This window comes from Coffea arabica, chromosome 6e, assembly GCF_036785885.1.
Source record: "Coffea arabica cultivar ET-39 chromosome 6e, Coffea Arabica ET-39 HiFi, whole genome shotgun sequence".
Classification (NCBI taxonomy): Eukaryota; Viridiplantae; Streptophyta; class Magnoliopsida; order Gentianales; family Rubiaceae; genus Coffea; species Coffea arabica.
Genome location: NC_092321.1, coordinates 7,653,899 through 7,677,916, shown reverse-complemented (window position 1 = coordinate 7,677,916; position 24,018 = coordinate 7,653,899). Strand labels below are relative to the sequence as shown.

The 24,018-nt window shown below is 35.7% G+C and overlaps 1 protein-coding gene and 2 long non-coding RNA genes across 5 annotated transcripts; 1 reads left to right on the top strand and 2 right to left on the bottom strand.

The window, feature by feature from the left end:
• Positions 1–3,647: 3,647 nt before the first annotated feature.
• Positions 3,648–22,802, top strand: LOC113694538 (heavy metal-associated isoprenylated plant protein 35-like). Of its 3 annotated transcripts, XM_072054879.1 has the most exons (4): positions 3,648–4,342; positions 4,849–4,957; positions 21,848–21,910; positions 22,593–22,802. In XM_072054879.1, exons 1-3 carry the CDS (start codon positions 4,130–4,132, stop codon positions 21,889–21,891), a joined length of 366 nt encoding a protein of 121 aa, XP_071910980.1. In that variant the 5' UTR covers positions 3,648–4,129; the 3' UTR covers positions 21,892–21,910; positions 22,593–22,802. The 3 variants fall into 3 exon arrangements, with proteins under 3 accessions (XP_071910980.1, XP_027069174.1, XP_027069175.1); XM_027213373.2 differs by lacking the exons at positions 21,848–21,910; positions 22,593–22,802 and adding an exon at positions 12,947–13,295 and having other exon boundaries at positions 3,654–4,342; XM_027213374.2 differs by lacking the exons at positions 21,848–21,910; positions 22,593–22,802 and adding an exon at positions 12,947–13,295 and having other exon boundaries at positions 3,669–4,342; positions 4,882–4,957.
• LOC113694539 (uncharacterized) lies at positions 4,399–10,263 on the bottom strand. The gene is made up of 3 exons (XR_011816849.1): positions 9,522–10,263; positions 4,724–9,405; positions 4,399–4,621 (listed from the first exon to the last, which is right to left on the bottom strand). It is a non-coding gene; the product is annotated as an uncharacterized lncRNA (long non-coding RNA).
• On the bottom strand, positions 16,226–18,978 carry LOC113695786 (uncharacterized). Its single transcript, XR_011816848.1, has 3 exons — positions 18,529–18,978; positions 16,902–17,046; positions 16,226–16,372 (listed from the first exon to the last, which is right to left on the bottom strand). It is a non-coding gene; the product is annotated as an uncharacterized lncRNA (long non-coding RNA).
• Positions 22,803–24,018: the final 1,216 nt, after the last annotated feature.

Sequence of the window (24,018 nt, the reverse complement as noted above, 5' to 3'; positions counted from 1 at the left end):
GTACTACTAGCAAATTGATATGATTGGCGTATTATATGATGTACGGTTTTACAGTAAATTAAACTCCAGCGTACGTATGTTTTGGACGAGGGGCTTGGACGGTTGTCAGAGACAAACATCCCAGGCAGTTCACGGCCTGGATGAGGCCTCAAAAATTTGTGCGACTCAGATCACATATTGTAACTCGATTTTCACGCCGTGTGAGATCCACAAAAATGTTGTTCTAGTGTTACTCGCTGTTATTCTATTGTTACACGTTGTACAGATGATGTTACACCATGTACAAATGATATTACACCTTCCGGAGTGATTGTTCTGACAACCGCTCCAGCCGCGTCCGTATGTTTTATATTGCTGACAATATCTTAAGTTCCCTTTTGATTTGACCCGCTTGATTCCAATTGGCCAGACAGCATGCTGCATGCTGCTCTTTTCTTTTTCATTTTTTTTTAAAAAATTTTAGACAGCATGCTTGTCTTAGCCACTCGTGAATAATTAGTAGTAGCAACTTGGGATTTGCACTGGTGACGCTTTACTCCAGCTCATAATATAATTAAAGAGTGATAAATGATGGCAGAAAGAAGCTAGAAACGGGAAAGGAATTAAGAAAAATAAGAACCAGAAGAAAGCTGGCATGTGCAGCTCGCGAACTGATACATACATGTACATTTACATACACGTGTGTGTGTTTGTTTGTATAAATATATATATATATTTGATGTTGTATGCGTGTTAATCAATTACTATACTGTCCTCTATTATCATATGCTGAGCATAAATTTTTTAAAAAAAAATTAATCGCACTCAACTTTTTGTTGATTGTATTTCCATCATTTATTTTATTATATAGTCTGAAAATCATATAATAAAAGTGATAGCCATCGATCGAGAGTGCGGTCAACCAAATGTGGAGCGTGATTAATCTTGATCTAATTTTTATTGGTCATAATGATTGGTTTCTAATGCTTGCCCGTTTCACTTAATTTCTTCCACCATGAGAAAGCATGCCTACGGACATTATACTCTTTTTAACTTTTCCAGCTCGATATAATTAGGCCCAGTGGCGGGTGATTATTGATCAGTGAAACTCTATACTTTCGGCACAATGCGAGTTTTGCATGCGTCAAATGTAAAACTGTTATCACGTACTCCATAAATTCGCACCACGTCAAAGGATATTAATTACTACTACGTAGCCAGAATTTTGATTGTGTCCTTCTTTAGGTACATAACATCTTACAAAGAAGAAAGAGGGAGGATCATAACTGGGTCTGGTGCATCAAGCAGTCAAGTTTGAGATAAATTAACTTGATTACTTGAACTGATAACAAGTGGTTACACGATCTTTGTTCTTGTCCAAAAGCATTTGGTTTTGGTATATACTCCTTGTTTGAGGCTTTAAGCGCCGAATGGATATGTGTCATTTCTTGGCGATACTCCTACAGAAAAGTAGAGCAGAGTGCGGCTAATTAATTAATATGATGTTTTTTTTTAAAAAAAAAAAAATTGACTGATAATATATTTATGTATGATCGAGATGCTCCTAATGAGAACGATGAAGAAAGCATGCATGTGCAAACAATAGACAAACGTCAATGCTGGAGCCTGGAGCAGGCTAGATGCCTTCTTGATTTGACTGATGTTCCCAAAAACATTTTCTTAGCGAAAATGGCACAGCTTTTGACTTATGGGTTAATTATTATGTTATAAGTATGCTTTAATCGAGAGCATCAATTGCCTACTTGGGTGGAAGTGCAGAGTATGTGCAACAGCCGGGAACCCCGGCAGATACGTCTCCTTAATCACTAAATTAAATCGCATTAATAGTGGAATTACACAATAAAACAATGCACATATGACACTATTACGACCATGTGGTAGTTGATTGATGGCATTTGTTTTTTTTTTTCTTTGTTTCCAACTTATCAGTGTCCTAAACAAGCAAAGTGAACCCTATTCCTATCCATATCTACTTTGATGATGTCTGTTAAGCTTCGTCTGCACCATTTTAGCACCAGCATTTTGCAAAGGGCGCCCCTGAAAGAGAAAAAACCCAGAAAATCCATAGCACGAACAGTGGACGGATACTACCATAAACTTTCTTCTCGTCATCAATGCTTAATTCTTAATAAAAGCTGGGGGGAAGGGGGGACATAGCGTCCCAGTAGATGCACTCAAACTTGAAACACTTCCAATGCGTTCTTTTGGTTGCTAGCAAGAAGGCTCATGTGAGACGTGTTATTAAACTGTAGTAAAGAACAAAACTATACTAGACAAATACAGAGACTTTGAGGCGTGAAAGCACTTTCCTTAAGGTGTTATTTGCCTCTATTAGACAAATTACCTCTAGGATACAACAAAGTCTAAGAACTATCAAATGAAAAGTAAAAGTGATTTAATTCTGTCGAAATCCTACTATTTAAAAGGATTGAAGCACCTATTCAAGGCACTATCAGAGGATGCAATCTTTATTGAATAGGCGTTTGGGTAGTTAGCCAATTAACAGATATGTCTGCAAAATGTAACCGCCAACCGCCATTAACTACCTCTGATTGACACCCTTTCAGAAAGCCCCAAGTGCCCTTGTCAAGATTTTATATATCTTGAAATAAATTTCCCACCAAACTTTCCCTCCAAACTATTATCTTGGAACAAGTTTGTAAAGGAATAGGACAATGACTCATATATAGGCAACATGCACTTTATCCTCTTTCAATGTGGGACAATGGATTTCAACATACTCATTACAAACTATTACCAACAAGACGCACGTGCAAGACATGAATGAATTATATGAAGTATGAACTCACCAGTCCACTAGCTTTTGCATATTTGTATTCTTTCTCACAATCATCGTCACATGGACCAACCTGTTGACAATAAGACCCACTAAACTGGAATAGAAATGCAGTAGTCGGCCGAACAATAATTCAGCGAGCCTCTCTTCCTCTCTCTCTCAGCGATTCATAGAGTTAAGAGGCCACCAAAGTCTCCTGCACTTTCAATAATTGACTTCCCTACGAGGCTTTTTGCCTTTTGCATGGTGTAATTTACAAGGTCTAGTCTAGTCTAGACAAATGCTGCTATCCCCTGTATGGCTACTATACATGACTTATCTAATGCTGTTACATATATGGCGCCAATCTGCAAACTGCAAACGACATTACAGGATTAAAAGCGCACTGTTTTTTCATATACAAGTTCAGTAGCGTGACATCATATGAACTGATAACTGGAAACATTTCTTTATGACAATTATTGAGTACTCGTTTCAAACATACAGTAGATTAACAAATAATTAACGAAACTCTTGACGGCTTGTATATGGTAACTTGGACATGGGGCCGGCTTTGGGCGGTTCTATAATTATACATCTTTCGTCTATGTTGATTTCTTGCTTTTGTTGCTTTGTGCGTCGGAGGATTCGTGGAAAAGTTAGATGAGAATCGAGATAATTAACTTGAAAAACTAAGGGGCTAGTATAGTAAGAGGATTATGTGAAAAAAAAAAAAATTAACGTTAGACACTTCCACTTGTCTTAAAAAATTCGTCAGTAGTCCAATCCTCAGCTTTCTCGAAACCTTTGGTGTGGATTATGCTTCATGATTAAACTTCTTTTGAAGCGATTGAATCAGTTTCGTTGGATTTAGTCACATGAAGCAAATGCTCACTTCACTTGTACGTAACACTCGAGCTAAGTTAGCTAACCACCTCACATGAAGATGTTGAAGAATTAATTTCGTGCTACGATCTTTTGTGCCCAATCACATGACAAAATCTAGTTGGGGCTGATCACAATTGGTAAAGCCTTTCCATTGGGTCTCACCCACTTTTACTTTCAGTTAATCTACCAAGAAAAGTGATGGAGTCTCGAGAGTCATGAAAACTCTCCCCTTCCACATTACCTTCATTGGTTTCTGATAAGCTTTTTGTCATTCCCATGAAAATTGACCTTTACCTTATCATCATTTAATACTTTCTTGTTTTTAAATAATGCTACTAGTACTATAGCACCACCAGCAGTTGGGAACGCATGGGCAAGTACTGGCTACTTCTACGACTAGACCATTTTCTTATTAGCCTTTAGACCAAAGAATTTGCTTTGAGTGAGTGGCTGGGACAAGGTTGAATGGGGAAGCTGAGTTTTGGCAGAGTTTTGGATCGTTTTTGTCTTTCTTCTTCTGGATCAGGCTCTTGTCTCTGCATCAATAACTATGCCTCAGAAGATGAGCGTGAGCTAGAAAGCAAGCCACTGATTACACCACCTGAAACTGGCCAGTTGGTGAAAATCAAGGATGTTATTTCTGCACCCCCGACCCTGGCTCTTCAATTGAAGCCCAAGGTAAACACTTCCTCATTAATACTTGCCACAGCTGCAGTCAGCAGTAAATGTACCAATTGGTTAAAAATCGCATCCCCTTAAAATTGCCAGATTCCAGTCTGTTAAACTGAAAAATCTACGGGGTTGCATCTCATTTTTTGTTGCATTTTGTCCTGTAGCATACATGTAATGCAAAAACTCTAGTCACCGCGTTTGCTATGCGGTGCTTCTTTAGTTTAATCATTCACTTTCTAGAACCAGGAGATTTTGTGACCGCCTCAAATCATCGCCTGTCTGCAGCTGCATTCATGTTGAAGTTTTGGAACTTAAGTACCAACTATGAAGGATTTAATAACTGGATTTGCTTATCTTCTGCGTAACAAATAATAATCATAACACTACCTGATATTCCATGAGTTCGAACCATTGATCAACTTAACAGAAGGTTAAAGTTTTGGAGTATTATGCCTGTGCTGATTATCCCGTTCAGTTTTCTTCTTCCATTCGACATGCCAAATGACTCCCAGCTTGTTAAATTATCTGTCGCTGTATTGATCCAGACGGTTGTGCTAAAAGTGTCGATGCACTGCAATGGATGCGCAAGGAAAGTCAAGAAGCATATCTCCAAGATGGAAGGTAATTACTAAATCATGTCTCCATCCTCCATCATGCTTAACAATGACTTTCCCAGTTGAATAGACTAGCAAGTGAGAACTAAATCTTCTGCTAAATCAATCTTTTCCAGTTCCACTAAATAAATGTGAGGGAAAGGAATCTTGCCGGCCAATACACAGAAAATGGTAGCAATTTTCTCATGCTACGTTAGTATGAGAAAATTGATTGTTAAAATTTAATGACACCTCGCAAAACACCAACCAAAAAATAAAATGACCGGTTGTGATTCATCTAGGACTCATCCAAACAATGTATATCGAATGATCTTAGATGAATGATGAATTCTAAACCGTTGAAATTCTTGGTGTGGAAAAGTTGTGAGAACTCATCCCATCTACAATGTATTGTCCCGTACTATTTGACATAAGTCTGTTTAGGCCTCGCCGCTTTGTACAAAGGCAATATGAAGTTACCTTTCCTACCATCCGGATTTCAGGCACGAAGTCGAATGCTCATTGAAAGTCCAAATTCTAAAAGTGTTAAACTTACACGCATTGAAAGTGTACACTTTATCACCTTAGATACTTGATATATACTAGTTTTTTTGGCCTCGCGCGCTGCGCGAGGTTGCCCCCAGTTTGTGTTAATCAAAATTAAATGATGGCGAGTAATTTAGTATAAAACACTTGCATACTTAATAATTATGATGTGAGAGAATCCTTTTCCTGGTTTATTAAGTCATACTCAATACACCAGGGTGGCTGATATATGAATTGATATCACCTGTTGTCCTCGTCATGCTAGATTCGCATATGTTAAATGCACTTATAGCCATAATACGTACACCTTGATATCTACCACAGTCATGCTTAGCACTCGGACTGGCACGTTGCTCACGTCTCTTTCTAATCCTTTCTTCATACGATTCTTCTAAGCTTGCATATTTTCAACGGCGACTCATTTAGAAAAGCTCAACTATACATATGTAAAAAGGTCTGAATAAGAATGCATAACCAACTAAATTATTAGCACAAACACAATTAATAAATAAATAATAACGTTTGTACCTCCAATATGCTATCAAGAATTAATAACATATTCATTAACATCCTTCAGTGAACCATTGCGCTGATTTGAACGCTCTGACTCATTAGGCCTTTCTTTACAAGGACAAAATCACGAAAAGGCAAAATAAAGCAAAGAGCTCACCTTGCAAAATTAGGAAATGGAAGCTTTCAATTGGAAGAAGAAGTTGGCCCTGAGACAATGGTCCACATAAATGGAGGCAAAAGTTCACGTAAAGAACACAAATCAAAGCATGCACCACATAAATAGAGAATCATCTGAAACTCAAATCACCGGAATAAAACAGGAGATCTTATTACCCTTTGCTAACTTGGAAATCTGAAATCAAAACATCAAATCACCAAACAAAGGTGAGTAAGAAAACAGAACTTAAAAAATAAAAAACAGAATGAAATATGAACACAGAGCAGAAATTAGCTGCTACGGAACATTTATAACCAAGAAGTGACCAGCCCTATTCAATACCATCATCATCCTAATTCCCAAGTCATACATTGGCATGAGGAGATGCATTTTCTAACTATGATTGTATTGCTTTAGACTCTAAAGACAGTAAATGTTCCAACTTGTCCAAGGCTACAAAAATATGTTAATGATGGTAAACTTGACTGAAAACAAATAAGTTCCCTCCAATATGAGTTCTCTCTATCTTGGTTCTAAACGTGGTAAACTTGGTTTAAAACAAATAAGCTGTCTCTATCTGCAATCCTTAGAACACCTAGTATAAGCATGCAACATTTTATCTTAATTAAATTCAGAAAGCTAAATCTGGCTTTAAGGCATTTTACAAATAGGTTTTGGGCACTAATTAGGATGGAGAAAAATACTACAAAGAGTAAACAGAGCAGAAATTAGCTGTTATGGAACATTTATAACCAAGAGGTGACAATCGCAACTGTATTTGATTGAATTCAACTTTTCATCCATTCACAATATCCATCATTTTCCATGGTTAATGATTCTAGAGAATGAAATGTCTGAAATGAGAATGAGTTCTTCAATCGTTTAAGTTGCTCCTGAGATGAGAGTGTGTTCTGTGTTTGTTTCATGGATACCCAATTAATTGGAGAACAAGATCAGAAAACCCAAAAAATGAAGAAACTTCACCGTGCTTTTCCGATGAAGAAATTTTGCCACCACAATAGTGGTGGCGAACTCTGCTCGGCAACAATAGCTCATCCCTATTCCTCGAACAAGACCCTGCCTCTCATTTTTTTCTCTTTTTTTTTTTTTGTTAATTTGGTTTGAAGAGACAAAATATGCAAGGGAAAAAGAAATCATGCAAAAGTGGGGAAATCCAATTGTTTTAAATTCAAGAGTTAGCTACTTGCGTGAAATTTCATAAGTGACTTGGGACAAAAACTGACTTCCTTTCCTGGAAAAAAAAGAGAACCAAAAATTATACATTTAACCCATCAATCATGCTGAACGCTCTTCTGAAGTGGCCTGAATTTAACATCAAAGAATCTTTGGAACTAATTTCACTACCATGGCATATTTCAACAGTCTAAGCTTGCTCAGACTCAAAAAAAAAAAAAGTATAGCTAATTGTCAAAAAAAAAAAACACATCATCTTTTCTTAGCTTTACATTGCATAAATTCAGGGCTAACAAGTTCATATTGTTAGACCACCATTCATTTATTGAAGTTAGGAATGACACCTAGACCAACTGTAATAACCTCTCAATATGTTTAGAAAATCACCTATATTTTTCTTGTTACTTGGTTTTGGATAGAAAAGTTAGTTGTAATGCCTCTGGAATACAAATACCTTAATGTAATTAGTTTATAATAGTTTGTCTCTTGACAACCTAATTAAACTCATTCAAAAAAAATTGAACTTGCAAATTTGATGTTCAACACCTTTTAATTTGATTAGTTTCCTGCGTAATTTCTAATGTTTTAAATCTCAAATATAGAAAATGAATTGGATATATTCATAGGCTAGATTACAAACTACATTAGCTAGACCCACAAAGTAAAATAGGAAAAAGATAAAACACACATACACACACACAAACACAAAGTGAAACAGAAAGTATGAAATGCCTGGCCATGTCTTACACAAGGAAAATTAAAGAAAGAAAAAGAGAAAAATAGCATCCAATTGGCCTTCCATATATTCCTTTCTGTTCTATAGCTTTTCTGGTTCTTTTTGGAAACTTATTAGTTTATAATGGATTAAACTATACAGATATTATAATAAGAGAAGGTTATAGGAACTGCAAAACCTGTTAGGTGTTGTTTACGAGAAGAAAAATCAATTGCTCCAATACATTATAAATGAGTTGTTAAAAAAATGACAAATTAATGCTCCACCAGTTTTGATATCAAAGAAGTTGTTGCTCAATATAAAAATCTACATCTGGCTACGTCAATTTTGCAATAGTTTGCCAATTTGTTACAAAAGATTTGAAAGGTATTTTATCTTCAACAGAATCTAAAACCAAATGAATATTTCGAAGTGGTTAAACAAAATGCTCATGGGTTTGGTTGCCAATTCATGTACTAATCACAAATCAAGAACTACTTGGTTTCTATCCAAGTGGACATTTTCATTGGCTTGGGTATTAAGCATCGAAAGTCTCTTACTTATTTTCTTTATTCATAACCGTTGACAATGACACCAGTTTTTTGGCTCTGCAATATTCAAATTTACGTGAACCATATAATGTACTATGTAAACACAGGAAGGGAACCATAATATCATAACAAATTACAAAAAACAAAAGAACAAGCAAATACCATATCACAATCGAAACATGCATTGATGAAATTACATTAAACCAATCCAAAACATCATACAATTTTCTGAAACAGAGAAAAACTAACACACAATGATTGTAGATGTTAAATGAGGACATATAGCGAATATATGGTGTGCACGTCAAATAAGTTTGAATGACCTGTCTAAAAATACAGCCCTTAATCATAAAACAAAAGACATCAGCACAACAAACAAATCACATCAATGCGACCTTCAATTATGATCAGCAAATTGATAAACTCAAAACCGATAAGCTAATAGAAGTAGAGTGAAAAGTTCACCTTTCAAAACCATCGAAAGTTCACAATGCTCTTTTGGTGAAGAAATTCAACGACAATGGCGATGGCAGTGGCTGTGGTGGATTCCGGTCAGCAGGCAATGACTCCTCCGTGCTCCTCGGACTCCCTTTTTTGTGGCTTTGCTATTACTTTCCCCTTCTTCTCTATTTCTTGTTTGCTTGTAATGGGATGGAGTTAGAAAACTTGTATGCGTTTTTAGTGATGTGCATCAATGATTCTTGGAGATGAAATCTTTGAGATAACAGTAGTGGCGTCTTCATAATTTTAGCACTTAAAAAACAATAACCTGCTGCATTAGTTAACCCAAAGGTCCCAAACTGAAAGAAAACATGCGTAAAAAATGAATGGTAATGAGGTTTTCACTAACCGCTTCCCACCCCTCCCAAGAGTAGTACCATAACTTTTGATTCACATAACCATAAACAAAACTTACTCCAATGCGCAGGCTCCATAAATATTGAAAGAAAAGAAGCCAAAGTACAGCATATAAATTTCCTGCTTGCTTTCGCTTATCCGACGTACTCACATCCAACAACTTAAACTGAAACGGGACCAATCATGTTAATTGCCTATCCTACCCCGCTCTAACAACTGGTCTGGTTTTTTTTTGAATCACAAACTTTATCCTCTAAATAGGATAGGCCTCTTGTCCGTTACTCCTGTGTTCAGTAGGGCAAGGGAGTAAGACACCAAAAAGGAACAGATGCTCCACCAGCCTTATTCCAATTATTGTTTCATGGCACCATGCTTAACACACCGAATTCAAAATCTGGCTAAAAGCAACAAAACTGTCGAGGTTGGCACTCCAAACTCCGCCGATCATAGGAAAATCGAAGATCTAGTTTTGCACAGACTAAGAAACAAATGAGACACAGTAATGGAGATTGCAAAGCCTTCGCGCAGCGGTTCTTGCACTCTTTCCAGAACACTTAGGTTCAACTATGAAGAAAGACGTGGTGTAGGAGACAATTCAGTAGGAAGAGACGAAGGAAAAAAAAGCAACTGGCAAAGAAAGCTAAGAAAAGAATGAGAGGGCAGTGGAAACTGCCAAGCTTTCTAGCAACGGTTCTTGTACCGTATCATAATCCACCGCTAAGCGTGTCCCTATGCGAGGACAACACGCGGGGTACGAGCAGAATGGAACGGATGGAAACAAAGCCACCATGCGGACACCAGCGAAGCGAAGGCCATGCAGACAGCTGATAAAAGTGAACTCACCGCCCACAACAACTCCACGTGGATAGCAACAAATTTCCAGCAATTTCTAGCAAAGGCACTACCACTGAACCCACCGCCCACAACAACTCCACATGGATAGCAACAAATTTTGAGCAATTTCCAGCAAAGCCACTACAACTGAATGGCACAAGACCAAACCGCCCCTCAAGTTCACACAAATCGCGCTATAACCGGCCCATTTTCACTGTAGCAATCCGAACTCCCACCTTTAGTATAGTAAAGATATATATATACAAAATTATAATTTCAAATTCAAATTTAAATTAATTCTCATACCTCATCTAATGGTGAGTACATATACACTAGTGGGAATACCCGTGCTACGCACGGTGCTGACATTATTGGAAAAAATAAAAAGGTGAGCAAATAAAGGTGAAAAAATTGTAGCAACAAAATTAAAATGTAATATTTGTTTAACAATAGCTTAAAATATGATAAAATGTGTATATCATTCAAGAATTGTCTTTTTTCGGAAGATGTACGAAATTAAGAACGTACGAAATTAGTGTATTTTTTTACATAGTTTATGAATAGTACTATAAAAAATAAATATATATTAAGAAATTCTACCTTCCTTTGTAATTCTCTGAGATAAGAAGCATCACAACCAAATACGAATCGTGCATGTCTGTCTTGTAAATTAAGATGCATGTTACCACTGGAATCTCTGATTTGTATGTTAACATTGTACTTGTTTGACAAATAAAATATTATATACAATATAGAAAAATATATTGAAATTAAATATACATGAAATTAATTACCTAATAATAGTGTCAACCACGTCATTACAATGCATACACACTGTTTTTGAAAAATGACCTTCACATAGTTGTCCACAATTTTTGCATAGCTTGTAGAACATATTTTATATGTTAATGCTCTAAATGTAAGCAAGTATTCGAAAATATTTAACCTAATAAAAATGAAAGAAAATATAGGTTATGATTATAAATTAAAAAAATTCGTTCAGTAATTAATTAAAATTGAGTAAGCTTACCGTAGGCATGATTGTATATTCAGATATCCATATTCTCTTTGAATTTGCTATCAACAGTGCTTGTGGTGTTGTGAAATTGCTTGATCTCAACCACATAACTAACTTGCGGGTACATGTATTATTTTCAAACCTGCAATTTTTTTAAATACATGTCAATAAGAGTACGAAACAATATTAATAGTTTGTTATGGTGTTACTGAGGAACTCACCAACTGCGCAGGTATCGAGCAAAATCTAAATTGTGATTAATATACAATTTGCTAGCTCCAATTGTACATAGTGATGGTCCTGCATAGTATGGTTATGTTCGCTCAAAAGCTATTCAAATTATATAGAATATAACTAAAAGCAATTGATTTACCTCTGAAATTTCGTACTCAAATACCACATGCTATTAAAATATTATTTTTTGTGGCAGACCGATATAACCGTTCACCATCATCATTAGCAAATTTATCCCACAATATGAATCGAGCTACTGTCAAACTGTGTTAACAAAATTTTGATAAGTGCAAATCTAAATTCTTTAAAAATAAAAAGTTTTAAAGATGTTAAGATTTGTTAACTAACCTTTTATCAACCAATCGTATCTCCCGACCAATTTTGTTATTAGTAGATATCTGATAGTATGGACCGACAGTTATAACTAAACCAATTACATCTGTAATAAATAAAAAATTTTAATTAATAGCAATTGATTTGCAGAAATATAATAAAAATGATATTAATTGTGAGGACGTACCTATCAATTGCAGATCGTTATCCATGTACTGTTCTATATGTCTCAATTTGACCAAATTGAACTTGAAACGGGGGATGGTTGCACAATCATCTAAAATCTTCACTATTTTTGTATAATTCTCAAATGACAACTGGAACTGATGTGGTGCAATCCGGTACTTGGCATCTGCTGGGATTACATGTACATTCTGAAACAAAATTGGTGAAACATGATAAGTCACTTAGCTCTCTGCTAAAAATCCCTTCTGCAATACGTATAGATATAGATTGGAGTGGGAAACGTGGGAGGAAATGTGGGGGGAAACGTGGGATGATGAGTAGAGGATTTGTAGGAGTGGTTGTAGGATGAGATAAGAGATAGTGGAAAAGTTTTAAATTTTAAATTGGACTGGTGATAGGGTCGGTTATAACTCACTACTTTTTATGTATTAAAATAAATACAAAAATCTAGAAAAAAGAATGAGAAGTTTGGAAGCCATTGAGAGGCTCTCTGCTAAAAACCCCTTCTGTAATACATATAGATATAGATTATTAGTGTATAAAAGATTAATCCATTCTAAAATGAAACAAAATTTTGAGATTACATTGATCCCTCACATTTGAACGAGAGACGTACTAAGCTAAAATCTTAATGTCCAGAATCCTGCAGTTAGAGTTTGAGCCGTCTATTACGGGTTATCGACGGCACCAGAAATGCAAATTGATCTAGATCCTTAGCAACCTCTCAGAGAGTCCAGCCATCTCCAGATAACAGATTCACAATATTTTAAATAAAATCGATCAAGTAATTTTTTTCCAAAAAAATAAAAAAAGGAAGGGGCAGACTGTTTTATCAAAACGTGATTATGCTCTTTCTAACTCTTAGTGGCTGGAAACAGGAGTGACATCTTATGAAGTAGACCTGGAAAGCAAGATGGTGGTGGTGATTGGAGACATTGCTCCTTTCGAAGTGTTAGAGAGCGTATCTAAAGTGAAAACCGCCGAGTTATGGACCGCTCCTGCCTGCTAGCCAAAATGCAAGGAAACCTGCCATTTATTTTCAATGCTATTCCAAAGACTAAGGCTATAAGCCACGGGGAACAAGTGGACAAGACGACTATATAGACCTCGTGCCATGTAACATTGAAATGTATTAATATACATTCACATCTATAAATATTGTACATGTCAAATATCGTGCTTAATTATATCCAATAGAGATCCATTGGACATCATGACATAAATTAATCAATAGACTTTCTCCATGTACGATATTATAATCTGTGTATTTGAGAAATCGATTGATGCACCAAGCTACTTCCCTGAGCAACTGTAATGAGAGACCTTTCCAGCTGCTTCAGTATGACTGTATTTTTGTCCCTCCGAGGTTGTCAAGTCAACAACCACAGGTGCAAGGTGAAGGGGTTTGACCCAAATCTTCATGCCCTTCTACAAGATTGAACTAGGAAGTTTCTTTAACTATTAGGACTTGTTAGTTCTCTCTTGGTTTCCTTGTTCTCCTATTTTTTTGATCCGTTTGAAGCCTTGATTTGGCTTTGGAAGAGTAAGAATTATCAAAAGAGAAGCAAAACTTCTTCAACCTTGGCCAAGACCGTATCTTGCCATATATAGCTCTTAATCTTCCTGCAATCCTCTATCCCAGGATTCCTTACATAGGCGTACTCAAGCACAACCGCCTTCATCAAATTAATGTTCGGAAAGGCGTGTAGTTGTTTCGAGTGAAATAGCACGCTTTCAAAAATTTCCACTTAAATACACAATTTTGATTTACATAGCTCCAGAAAACCAAAAGAACGAAAAGTCACTAGCAACCAGTGGCTAAGAAGATAAAGTAAAAGGATAAAAATATTTTGGCCATAGTTACTAAACCCGGCCCGGAGAGGAACCCGGTGAAAGAGGTGGGTCAACGGGTTATTGGTTCAATCAATGGATGAGTGGTCCAACCGGTGGGTCACTACATATATTTAAATATTAAGTTTTTATAATTTTTGATATGGTTAAAACTATAATAAACTATGTTATAGTAAATATTCAATTAGTCCAATTTATTATAGAATCATTAATTCTTATAAGAATTAACAAAACCTCAATTTAATTAGTAATCCACAAAACTTCAAGTATAAAATATTATCTAAGTGTAATTATCTAATTTATTTACGAATTTTAAGTGCAAAAAGTTATTAAGAATAATATTTATTTTTAAAATGAATTGTGTAATATATTATTTTTTAAATCCATTTAATAATTTATAAAGTTTAGGGAATAATAAAATTTTATTAACAGATTCCAAACAAATTCTGTTTTGAAGAAATAAAATAAGAATAAAAATCTAATATATAATATATAAGGAGTGAATAAGCACCAAGTGAGTTGTTGGGCAAGTGGTGAGTGCGCTTAACCTTTATATTTGAGGTCTGAGGTTTGAATCAGCATTAGAACATCTTCTAATCATTTTTATCCCAAAATCGAGTTCCTTACAAAATCATCCGGTTCAATCGAGTTGACCAGTTAAACCGCCGATTCGTTGAAAAGTCAACGGGCTTCTTGCACAAACGATCCAATTACAAACCCAACCCGATTTCATGGCCGGTTCACCGGGTTGACCGATTGAACCGCCGGGCCGAGTCGGGTTTAATACCTATGATTTTGGCATTCTAATCCGATAACCCTTTCTGGACTCAGATTATTGTGTAGGCTCAAATTAGATAACTATGTGGGCTCAGATTATTGTGTGGCTCATGTATGTCCCTCGGCTATCCGCAACTTTGAGGTATATTACTCAAAGTATGTTTCCTCAAACATTGCGGACTACCATCTATTTTTCTAAAACATTTTTTTCGTAGCAACATAAATTAGCAATGTAGCACAACTTATCGCGTCAATCAAATGCTTCAGGTTAGATAGACATATTCCTTTGTATGACTTCAAGCGCTCTTCAATATTACACGACGACAAACTCAATTGTTCATCAACAGGTGTCATCAGCAATAGGAGCAAGTATAAGAAACTTGATTTTTATGAATTTCTGCACAATTCAAGTATTGATACAAATTTAAATAAATCCTCCCAACTAGCATTTTCCATTCGAGTGTGCTGCTAATTTTACACATATACAAACAAAAATTTTACACATACAAGCAAAACAAGCAAATATGTTAAGCGGACTAACAGATAATATATTTATTATTATGTAAACATATTACCTTACATTTATCATGTCCTCGTCTCAATTTCTTGTACAAAAATCTAAGGGTACGTTTGGTTCTACAGAATTAGAATTGAATTAGAATTGGAATTCTATAGAATTTGAATTCTATGAATTAGAAATCCAAATCCTTGCAATTCTTTCGTTTGGAAAATACATAGAATTGATACGGAATTTATTTGGAATTCCAAATTCTTTGTTTGGATGAGAGAAGAATTCATTAGGAATTAGAATTGTTTCCAACTAATATTTCCTTACATAAAAAATTTCTTTTTTTTACTATATAATAATTTTTTAACATTTAGCTAATTGTTACTAAAGCTTTAAGGAAAAAACCAATTAGTACCTTTAATAATTTATTTTTTCTTGCATTTAACTAATTGTTAATAAAGCTTTAAAAGAAAAAAAATTAGTTCCTTTTTTGCAAAAATAAAAAAATTCTTTTTTTAAAATTAAATTATATTAAATAAAAATAATTGTATATTATAACTTAAAAAGTAGTTAATATTTATCGAGTTAAAACCTTGATACAAATTTAATGTTAAGAACTTTAAATTTTAGAAAATCAAAAGCCTACTCTATGATATGAATTGGGAGGAAAGTCATAACTTGTACCTATTATAAATATTTGAGTTTTGTATCTTACAAGAAATTTCAATAGATGAATACACAAACAACGTGTTTTTTGGACCATCATCTTCCATTCCATTTTCCTCATTTTCATCTTCCATTTCATCTTCATCATCAACCTCATGTTGTACTCTTCGCATCTCAGCATCAACTTCATCCAAGTAAGGGTCATTTGGTTGTTCTACTCGAATAAGATTATGAAGGATGGCACATGCATTAATTATCATGACATGAGTCTTAACATCAAAAAAAGATGCATCTCTCAAAATGGCCCACCGCTTCTTGAACAAACCAAATGTCCTTTCAATGACATTTCGAGCAATTGAATGTCGAAGGTTGAATAACTCTTTAAAATTTTGAGGCTTCCTCCCACTAGCAGACCACTCGCTAAGATGATATCTAACTCCCCTATATGGAGCTAAGAAACCGGAGCTATTTGCATAACCCGCATCAACAAGAAAGTACTTGCCTGTAATGTTAGACAACAAATTATTACTCATTTATAGTTAAAAGAAAAAAAACACATGATATGTAATTGTCACATACCCTTGGGAACAATTAATGGATCTGATCTAACTAACGCATCCCGTAGAACTCTACTATCTGCTGCAGAGTCAATTTTAAAAAGTGAGTGTGTTAAATTCTACATAGTCAATTGAAGCTAAAATGATAGCTAAAAAGATTAATTATCTTCTCCTTGAAACTCCTCTATATATATGTGTGTGTGTGAGATAAAGATAGCTATTTACAATTTCCTAACTAGCAATGAATTGCAGGGAAAGCCCAACTGTTACACCACATAAGCTTTAAAATATGTGTAACAATTGATTATATACAGAAACATACACCAAAGAACTGCAGGACAATTGTTCTAGTTAGTGTCAAAATTGAACCGTTATTACCAAGCTCAATAGTTGAAACATGAAAGCCAGAGATAGAGCTATAATTTTCACATCAAAAACCTATTCACAGCATTCTAAGTGCTTGAAAATAAATACCTTTATAAAACCACAGATACAAGGAAGACTGAAGTGACGATCTTCAGCCTTTAAGCATGCCCAACTTCATGTCAGCCCACAACTTTGCTATCAAGAAGAATGCACCGACTTCACTTAAATGCAGGGCAAGGTTAAACAAGCCTTCCTGTAACATATTAGGAACAATCAAACACATTTAAATATACGCTAAGAGAGAGTGTGTGAGAGAATTTATGACAGCATTAAATAGTCCAAAACAAACATTCATCACATTCCATGTCCATTGACGAGAATTTAGCAGCCTTGAGCTGATACATAAAAGATTTTTCAGGCCCTGACAGCAAGTTTTTCAACAGCCACTGCAGTATAGAACTAAAAATTCGCTCTGTCAAAGTAAATTTGTGATTCCTTCTATGATTCTAGATACTAAGTTAAGAAGAGTATAACTGGTTTTAAGAAGATTTTTTAATCTGACACTTGGTCATAACAGCCAACAGCCTTGGAGTGTGAACTGGAGACGTTATATACTTGATCATAACAGCCAACAAATAGATTTTATAAAAAGGGTGTAATCTGCATTCTCTGTGTTTATGATCTCAGTGTCTTGAAGGAGGATACTTTAGCTTCGGATTCAGCATTTCATCCATTATCAGTCTTAAACATGTGGATATGATTCACGAAGTCAGGTTCTTAGCCAAGGCCACTTCCTGATGTTTAGAGGTCGAATCATTATAATGCAGTGAAATTTTAAACTTGTAGCAGTAATTTTTTGTAGACAAAACGTTCTTGAATGAGATAATTTTTCTGCCTGTAATGTGAATGTAGATCCTAGAAATTATCTCTTGAATATTCAATCTACAAAGAACCATGAACAATGTATTACAAAGCCACAAACAAAAGGGGGAAAAAAAACTGGATACTAGTAGTGTTTTTTTTAATGTCAAATTCAAGAAATGTTATGTAAATACAGCATCAGGAGCAAGCTTAAAAGTTCAAATACAGAGGCAAATAACTACTTTAATCATTCATTACTAATTACATCAGAAGTGAATCAACGAAGTGAAATACAACTCAATAAAAGATGCATTGTCCAAATAGAATGAAATTATATAATGCAGTTCACGTGATCAGATTTAGGAATCACACAAATGCAAGGAAAGGTATAATTATTTCTTCAAAATACCAACCAAGAAAAAGAAAAAAAACAAAAAAACAAAATTGCAGCCCCCTGTATGCAGAATGTCTGTAAATAATGCAATCCAGGATCAGAATCATCAGAATCCCAAAACACTCACTTTTTGCAATTGAAAGCAAGAGAAGCCTTCGCAAGCTTCTGTTTCTACCGTGAGAGTAAGCGGTAAGCCACTCACTCAATCCTCATCAACTCATCCTTCAAAAAGCCTCTACTATTCCATTTGTTATTATTATTATTTAATTAATTTCACAAATATTAGGGGAGCAAATGCGATTCATAAGTAGCAGCAGTAAATTTATTTTTTCTTTAAATAAAAAAACAAATATCGATCATAATCCAAATCCCACAACACAATTCAAATCGTCGGATGTCCAGAACCATCAAGTTACAGAAAACTTCATTTGACGAATATAATGCAGGAAGAACGTTGAATGTAAAGGAAAATGCGCTTACCGTTGAGTTGAGCAGTAAAAGATATTTGAGAATCCTCCCCTAGACGGCTTCAATATATACAAAATATTTGAGAATCCTGCACTTTGTTCGCGATTGCTGAGGTGATGGGTAGATGCGTGGCAGAGCGATGCCGGAGACGGTGGTGGAAGAGGGAAAATGTTAGGGTGGAGGTGAAGGGGATGACGCAGAGCAATTAGATTAGAGGTACTTGCGGTTGAGGAAAAGTGTCTAATTAGATAGCGAGAGAGGGCCGCTTACCTAGTTGACCCGGTTTTAATTTTTTACCCGCTAGGATCCGCGTACTAACCCGAATAGGAGGTGAAATTATGGAATTAGAATTGTAATTCTTAGGTCTTACCAAAGAATTGAATTTGTGGAATTGATGGCTCATAGAATTCAAATTGAATTCTAATTCTCTCACATAGATAGCGTCCAAACCGAAGATTTGGAATTGATGCTCCAATTCTAATTCTAAGCCTCCAATTCTATGGGAACCAAACACACCCTAAATGTATTTGGAGTTACTCAGAAGATAACACTATTGCAAGGATATGCTGGACTAATTATCGGCATTTTTATGATGATAGTGCTTAAAATCTCTCTCCCAATCCCAAATTGGAAATGCTTCCCCGTCTCATTTACATATTACCTTAATATGTAATATGTAAACATATTACTTTACATTTATCATGTTCCCGTCTCAATTTCTTGTACAAAAATCTAAATGTATTTGGAGTTACTAAGGAGATAACACTATTGCAAGGATATGCTGGACTAATTATCAGAATTTTATGACGATGTTGCTTAAAATCTCTCTCCCAATCTCAAACTAGAAATGCTTCATTTTTCTTTTCTATATAATACAGGAAAACCGGTTCAAGCCAATTCCATGTACTGTAGATTCTAAAAAATTGATACACTAGAAAGTAGCAGGAAAGTGTGCGATAGTGTTGGCGAAGACGTACAACCATAATAGTAATAGTAGTACCAAAAAAAATCTGAACACCTGAAATAGTTACACTCAATTTAGTCAAACAAAACATTATAGTAATGAAAGAAATAAAGGGAAATTTGGACTACGATGCAAACAGATAAAACATATATAGTCAATAAAAAAAATCAATAATGAAATAAATAGCAATATAGTAAAATTGATGCAAACAGATGGAAGAAGAAAAGGCTGATCCAAAAACTTTGTCATGTTCTTACACCACTAAGAACGTACGATTCCACCTAAAGTAGAGCCAAGATCTTGCACAAGACAAGAACCTTTTTAAATTAGAGAGTTTGATGAATAATCCACGTATATCTCTCACAAAGACATACGTGAGAGATATAAATACTATAGTTCAAATATTATAAAATTTTTTAAAAAAGTACTCTAAAAAGTAGTCTAATTTTTTTAATGTTTAAAAATATTTTAAAACATATTCTAAAAACTCTATTACTTTTAAATATCCCAAAATATACTCTAAAAACTCTATTATAGTAAAATTTTTCAAAACACCTCCAAAAACAGTTAATCCAGATGAAGTGTCAGATTTGGAAAATGAAAATAGGGGACTATATATAATTAGCTGCTAATTTATGAAAATGGTCATGCCTCGAGAAATTGGCAATTCGATACATAAATCTATATTGGTACTGAATTGGGATGTAAAAACAAAGTTCTGGGTATCAATTTGCCTATCCGAAAAAGAGCAAAATGATAGTAAGACTGTGAGAACCCGTATTTTTCCCTAATATTTTTCCTAGGGTTTTCCCCTTTAATGGCATGTTTTCTGCATTTTCTGACTTAGGAAAATTTTCTTGGTGGATTTTATGAGTAATTATAGTTTTTAGATGATTTTTCTAGTATTGGATAGTTTTTGAAAAATTACGGATATATAATGGACGTGGGACCCACTAGTGCGAAAAGTTCGGAAAAATTCGGGCAAGTAGGTTGAGTTTCGGATACTGAGTAAAATTTATCGGGTGTTAAGAGATAAGCAGAGGATGAGATGTGATTGATGTGAGAGAGACTTAAAGGATAGAAATGCTTTAAATGTAGTGACAAGTGTCACTTGGTGAATGGTGGCACTTGTAGGACAACTATTCATTTTCTTGACTTTTGACCAATTGCTTAAATATCTCAAAAATCACACAAAATTCATTCTTGTCTTCAACTTCTTGGCCGGCTCTCTCTCTAGGAAAAAAAAGAAAACTTCTCCAATTTTCAAGCTTCCATCTAGTGCAAATCATCCAAACCAATTGCTTAAATTTGTTTCTACTCCATAAAATCCCTCCATTTGGTGCTAGTAAGTGATTTTGTGGAAGTGTTCAAGGAAGCTAAGGTGTCCTACAACTCTCCCTCTCTTGTGTTCTAGGTAAGTGGTATTTGAACTTCCTCCTACACTTAATGAAGCTTGAGTTGTGCTTATTGGAAGCTCAAGTGATGACATTTGTGATTTATTTCTTGCTTTTGGATGAAATGATGAAGTTTTCAATTTAATGGTGTATTTTCTGGTTTAATGTGATCATGATGTTGTGGTTATCTATGATGGTTGGTAATGAAGGGTAATGACTCTAGTAGGTGTACATGATTGGTAATTGCAAGCAATTTTGGGTTTTGAAGGAATTTGAGAAAATTAGGGTTTTATATCCCCAATTCTGTCTGGTTTTGTATCTCATGGTTAGAGGCCGAATTGGCCTTAGCTTAAAACATGGAAATTGTAGGTATTGATGTGTTTGAGGTGCCTGTAAAATTTCAAGTTCATCGGAGTTGTGTAGAGTGAGAAAAGTCGATTTTACTGTTGCTGTTCTGGGTTCTTCAGGATGGCCGAACTGCGCCTGTAATTGGCTATTTTGACTGGAATTGCTTTAGATTTGGTTGTTGAGGTCTTTTGATGAAATGTAGCTTGTTGTCTTAGCTACCATATGCCTTTGGAATCAATGAATTTGGACTTGTATAGACTGAGTTGGACTAATTACAGCATAGTGTAATTTGTAAACCTGCAATTAAGGTTCTGGTTTGGTATTTTGCATATTTGACCTAGTTGTGCTAGGATTTGGACTGAGTGGCCTTCTACATTGTTGTAACCCTGTCTTTTAGCTTTGAGATGGTGGGTCTTGCACCCTCATCCGATAAGCGTAGCGCAATTTGTGCCATTACCGCAAAATTAGGACGAAAACTGTTTTGTCAAGGTCAAGTTAGTTACATTGCTGAAATTTCTGGTTACCTATGCTACTTGTCTATGTTTATGAAACCCTATTGGGGTTGTGATTGGCATGGCTTTATGACTCGTTATCGAGTCTCATTGTATTTGTTTACGTGTTTTAGGACGTGACGGGGGTTCACGACGTCCTTTTAACGACGGTGCATGAAACATCACCTATTTGAGTTGTGAGTATACTACTCACTTGAATGTTACAATGTGGCTTTGCTATATGTGATTTTGATGCCTTGAAGGCTTATTTGGCTATTGGAATTGATTGAGGCGAGGGTGTACTTGACCGCCCTCACCCCTTGTGATACGTTAATGACTGTTTACCGCTTCACTGATATACTGCACTTGCTATATGAGATATTGAATTCACTTCATGAAAAACTGATTTGGTGTCGTTTGGACGAGTATCCAACGGCCTTACTGTACTACTGAGCTCAACCCCGTTGGTAGTCAATTGAATCGAGCCGGCGAGGGTTTGGTCGTGAAAATTGACATGTCACGGGGACTGTACTGGGGAATCTTGTAGTAATGAGACTCTTGATTCCGGTAAACTCGAGTATTACCAAAAGCTACTGATTGGAGTGCGGGCCCGGTTGGGGTATGTTTGGTGGAAGGGATGGGAGTGAAGTGGGTTCTACGGTTGGTACTCATAAACGTTGACGGAGAGTCAATGAGATTGGATCAAGAATGTAAGCGTGGAAATGGGCTCTTGAGAGCCGTCCGTATCCTTTTACCGACTTATTTTATTTCTTAATTGCGTACTTGAGATGAAAGTTTAAGGTTAAGTGATCTTTGTTGATTATGTGATAGTTGCTCACTGAGCTTTAGCTCACTCCGTTCCATTTGTTTTCGTTACAGGAAAATGACTATTTTGAGAAAGGTTGTGCTAGTTGGTTGTCAAGTTGAACTCATGTAAATGTATATTTAGAATAGCTCCTTGAGAGTGAAAACCCTAAGTGTTTTGTTTCAACCAATAGTTGGCTTGTAATTGGCTAATTGCACATGTATGAACTTGTTGGATATTTTGGTATACCGCTTTGGCTTGTAAATGTTAAATTTCGATGTATATATGTTGGATTGATGTTTGGTTGAACTCCGGATTCTGACATGGCCGGTACTGTTCATCATCGGCTTCGATTTTCATATTTTTTTCATTTTGTGATTTTGACTTGTTTGCGCGCGTTGGTGTGTTTCGGAACGTAGTAGATCGACGTAAACTGATCCGTTAGTCCTGGCGAGAGTTGGGCAGGCAGTCTGCTAACCCCTTTGGTTCGCCTTAGGGGAAGGTGGGGCTGTTACAAAGACAATATGATTATATATATATATGTACTCAAATAATAGTGTGAGTAATTGTAGCAGGAATTAGTAGTACCGGCCGTGTCGTTTTCTTCGTAATTTGTCGTGTTGTGAGGTCGTTAGAAAGAATCTTCCGGAATTGATCCGTGTCAGCAGTTAGTTACATGCATCCTCAGGCACTACTATTAGTAGTGCGGCTGTGTATGCAAGGGTTAAGCATTGTCACTCCTATCCGATTCCCATCTGAATTTGTCCCGTATTCCCAACCCTCAATCTCTTTCTCCTTTTCCTCTCTCCCTTTCCATTCCTGCTGCTGCTTTTTCTTGACAATTTAAATTGAACTGCAAAAGTTCATATCACTAGGATTTCTCATTTTGTTGGTGAAGACTTCTACCATGGAGCCCTTATCACTAGGAAGAAGGCAGAAGAACAAGAGAAAAATGGAGGAGATTGGTGATACAAGCACAGATCATTGCCATTGCCATTTTTCTAACGCCAGATTTCACAAGGATCGAAAGGTTTTCCCGGTAGTTCAAGTCCCACATGGAGTTTTTAGAAGACCGGCTGATGCTGGCAAGACTGATGGGTCAGAAATCCATATCGATCATATTATGATACGCTCCTCGATCAATAACAGGTAAAGGCGTGCTTTATTGATGGTTTGACCCGATTCTTTATGCCCTTCTACAAGATTGAACTCGAAAGTTTGTTTAACCATTAGGATTTGTTACTTTTCTCTTGATTTCCCTGTTCTCCTGTCTATTTGCTCCATTTGAAGCCCCGATATGGCCTTGGAAGAGTAAGATTTATCAAAAGAAAACATCTTCAACCTTGGCCGAGATTTTATATTGGGCCATATTAATTAAGCCCTCAATCCGCCTTCCCACAGTCCTCTGTTCCAGTACTCCTTATATAGGCGTAATTAAGCAGAAACACTATCATCAAATTAATGTTCAGAAAGTCGCAGATGTCTTTGCGTGTAATAGCA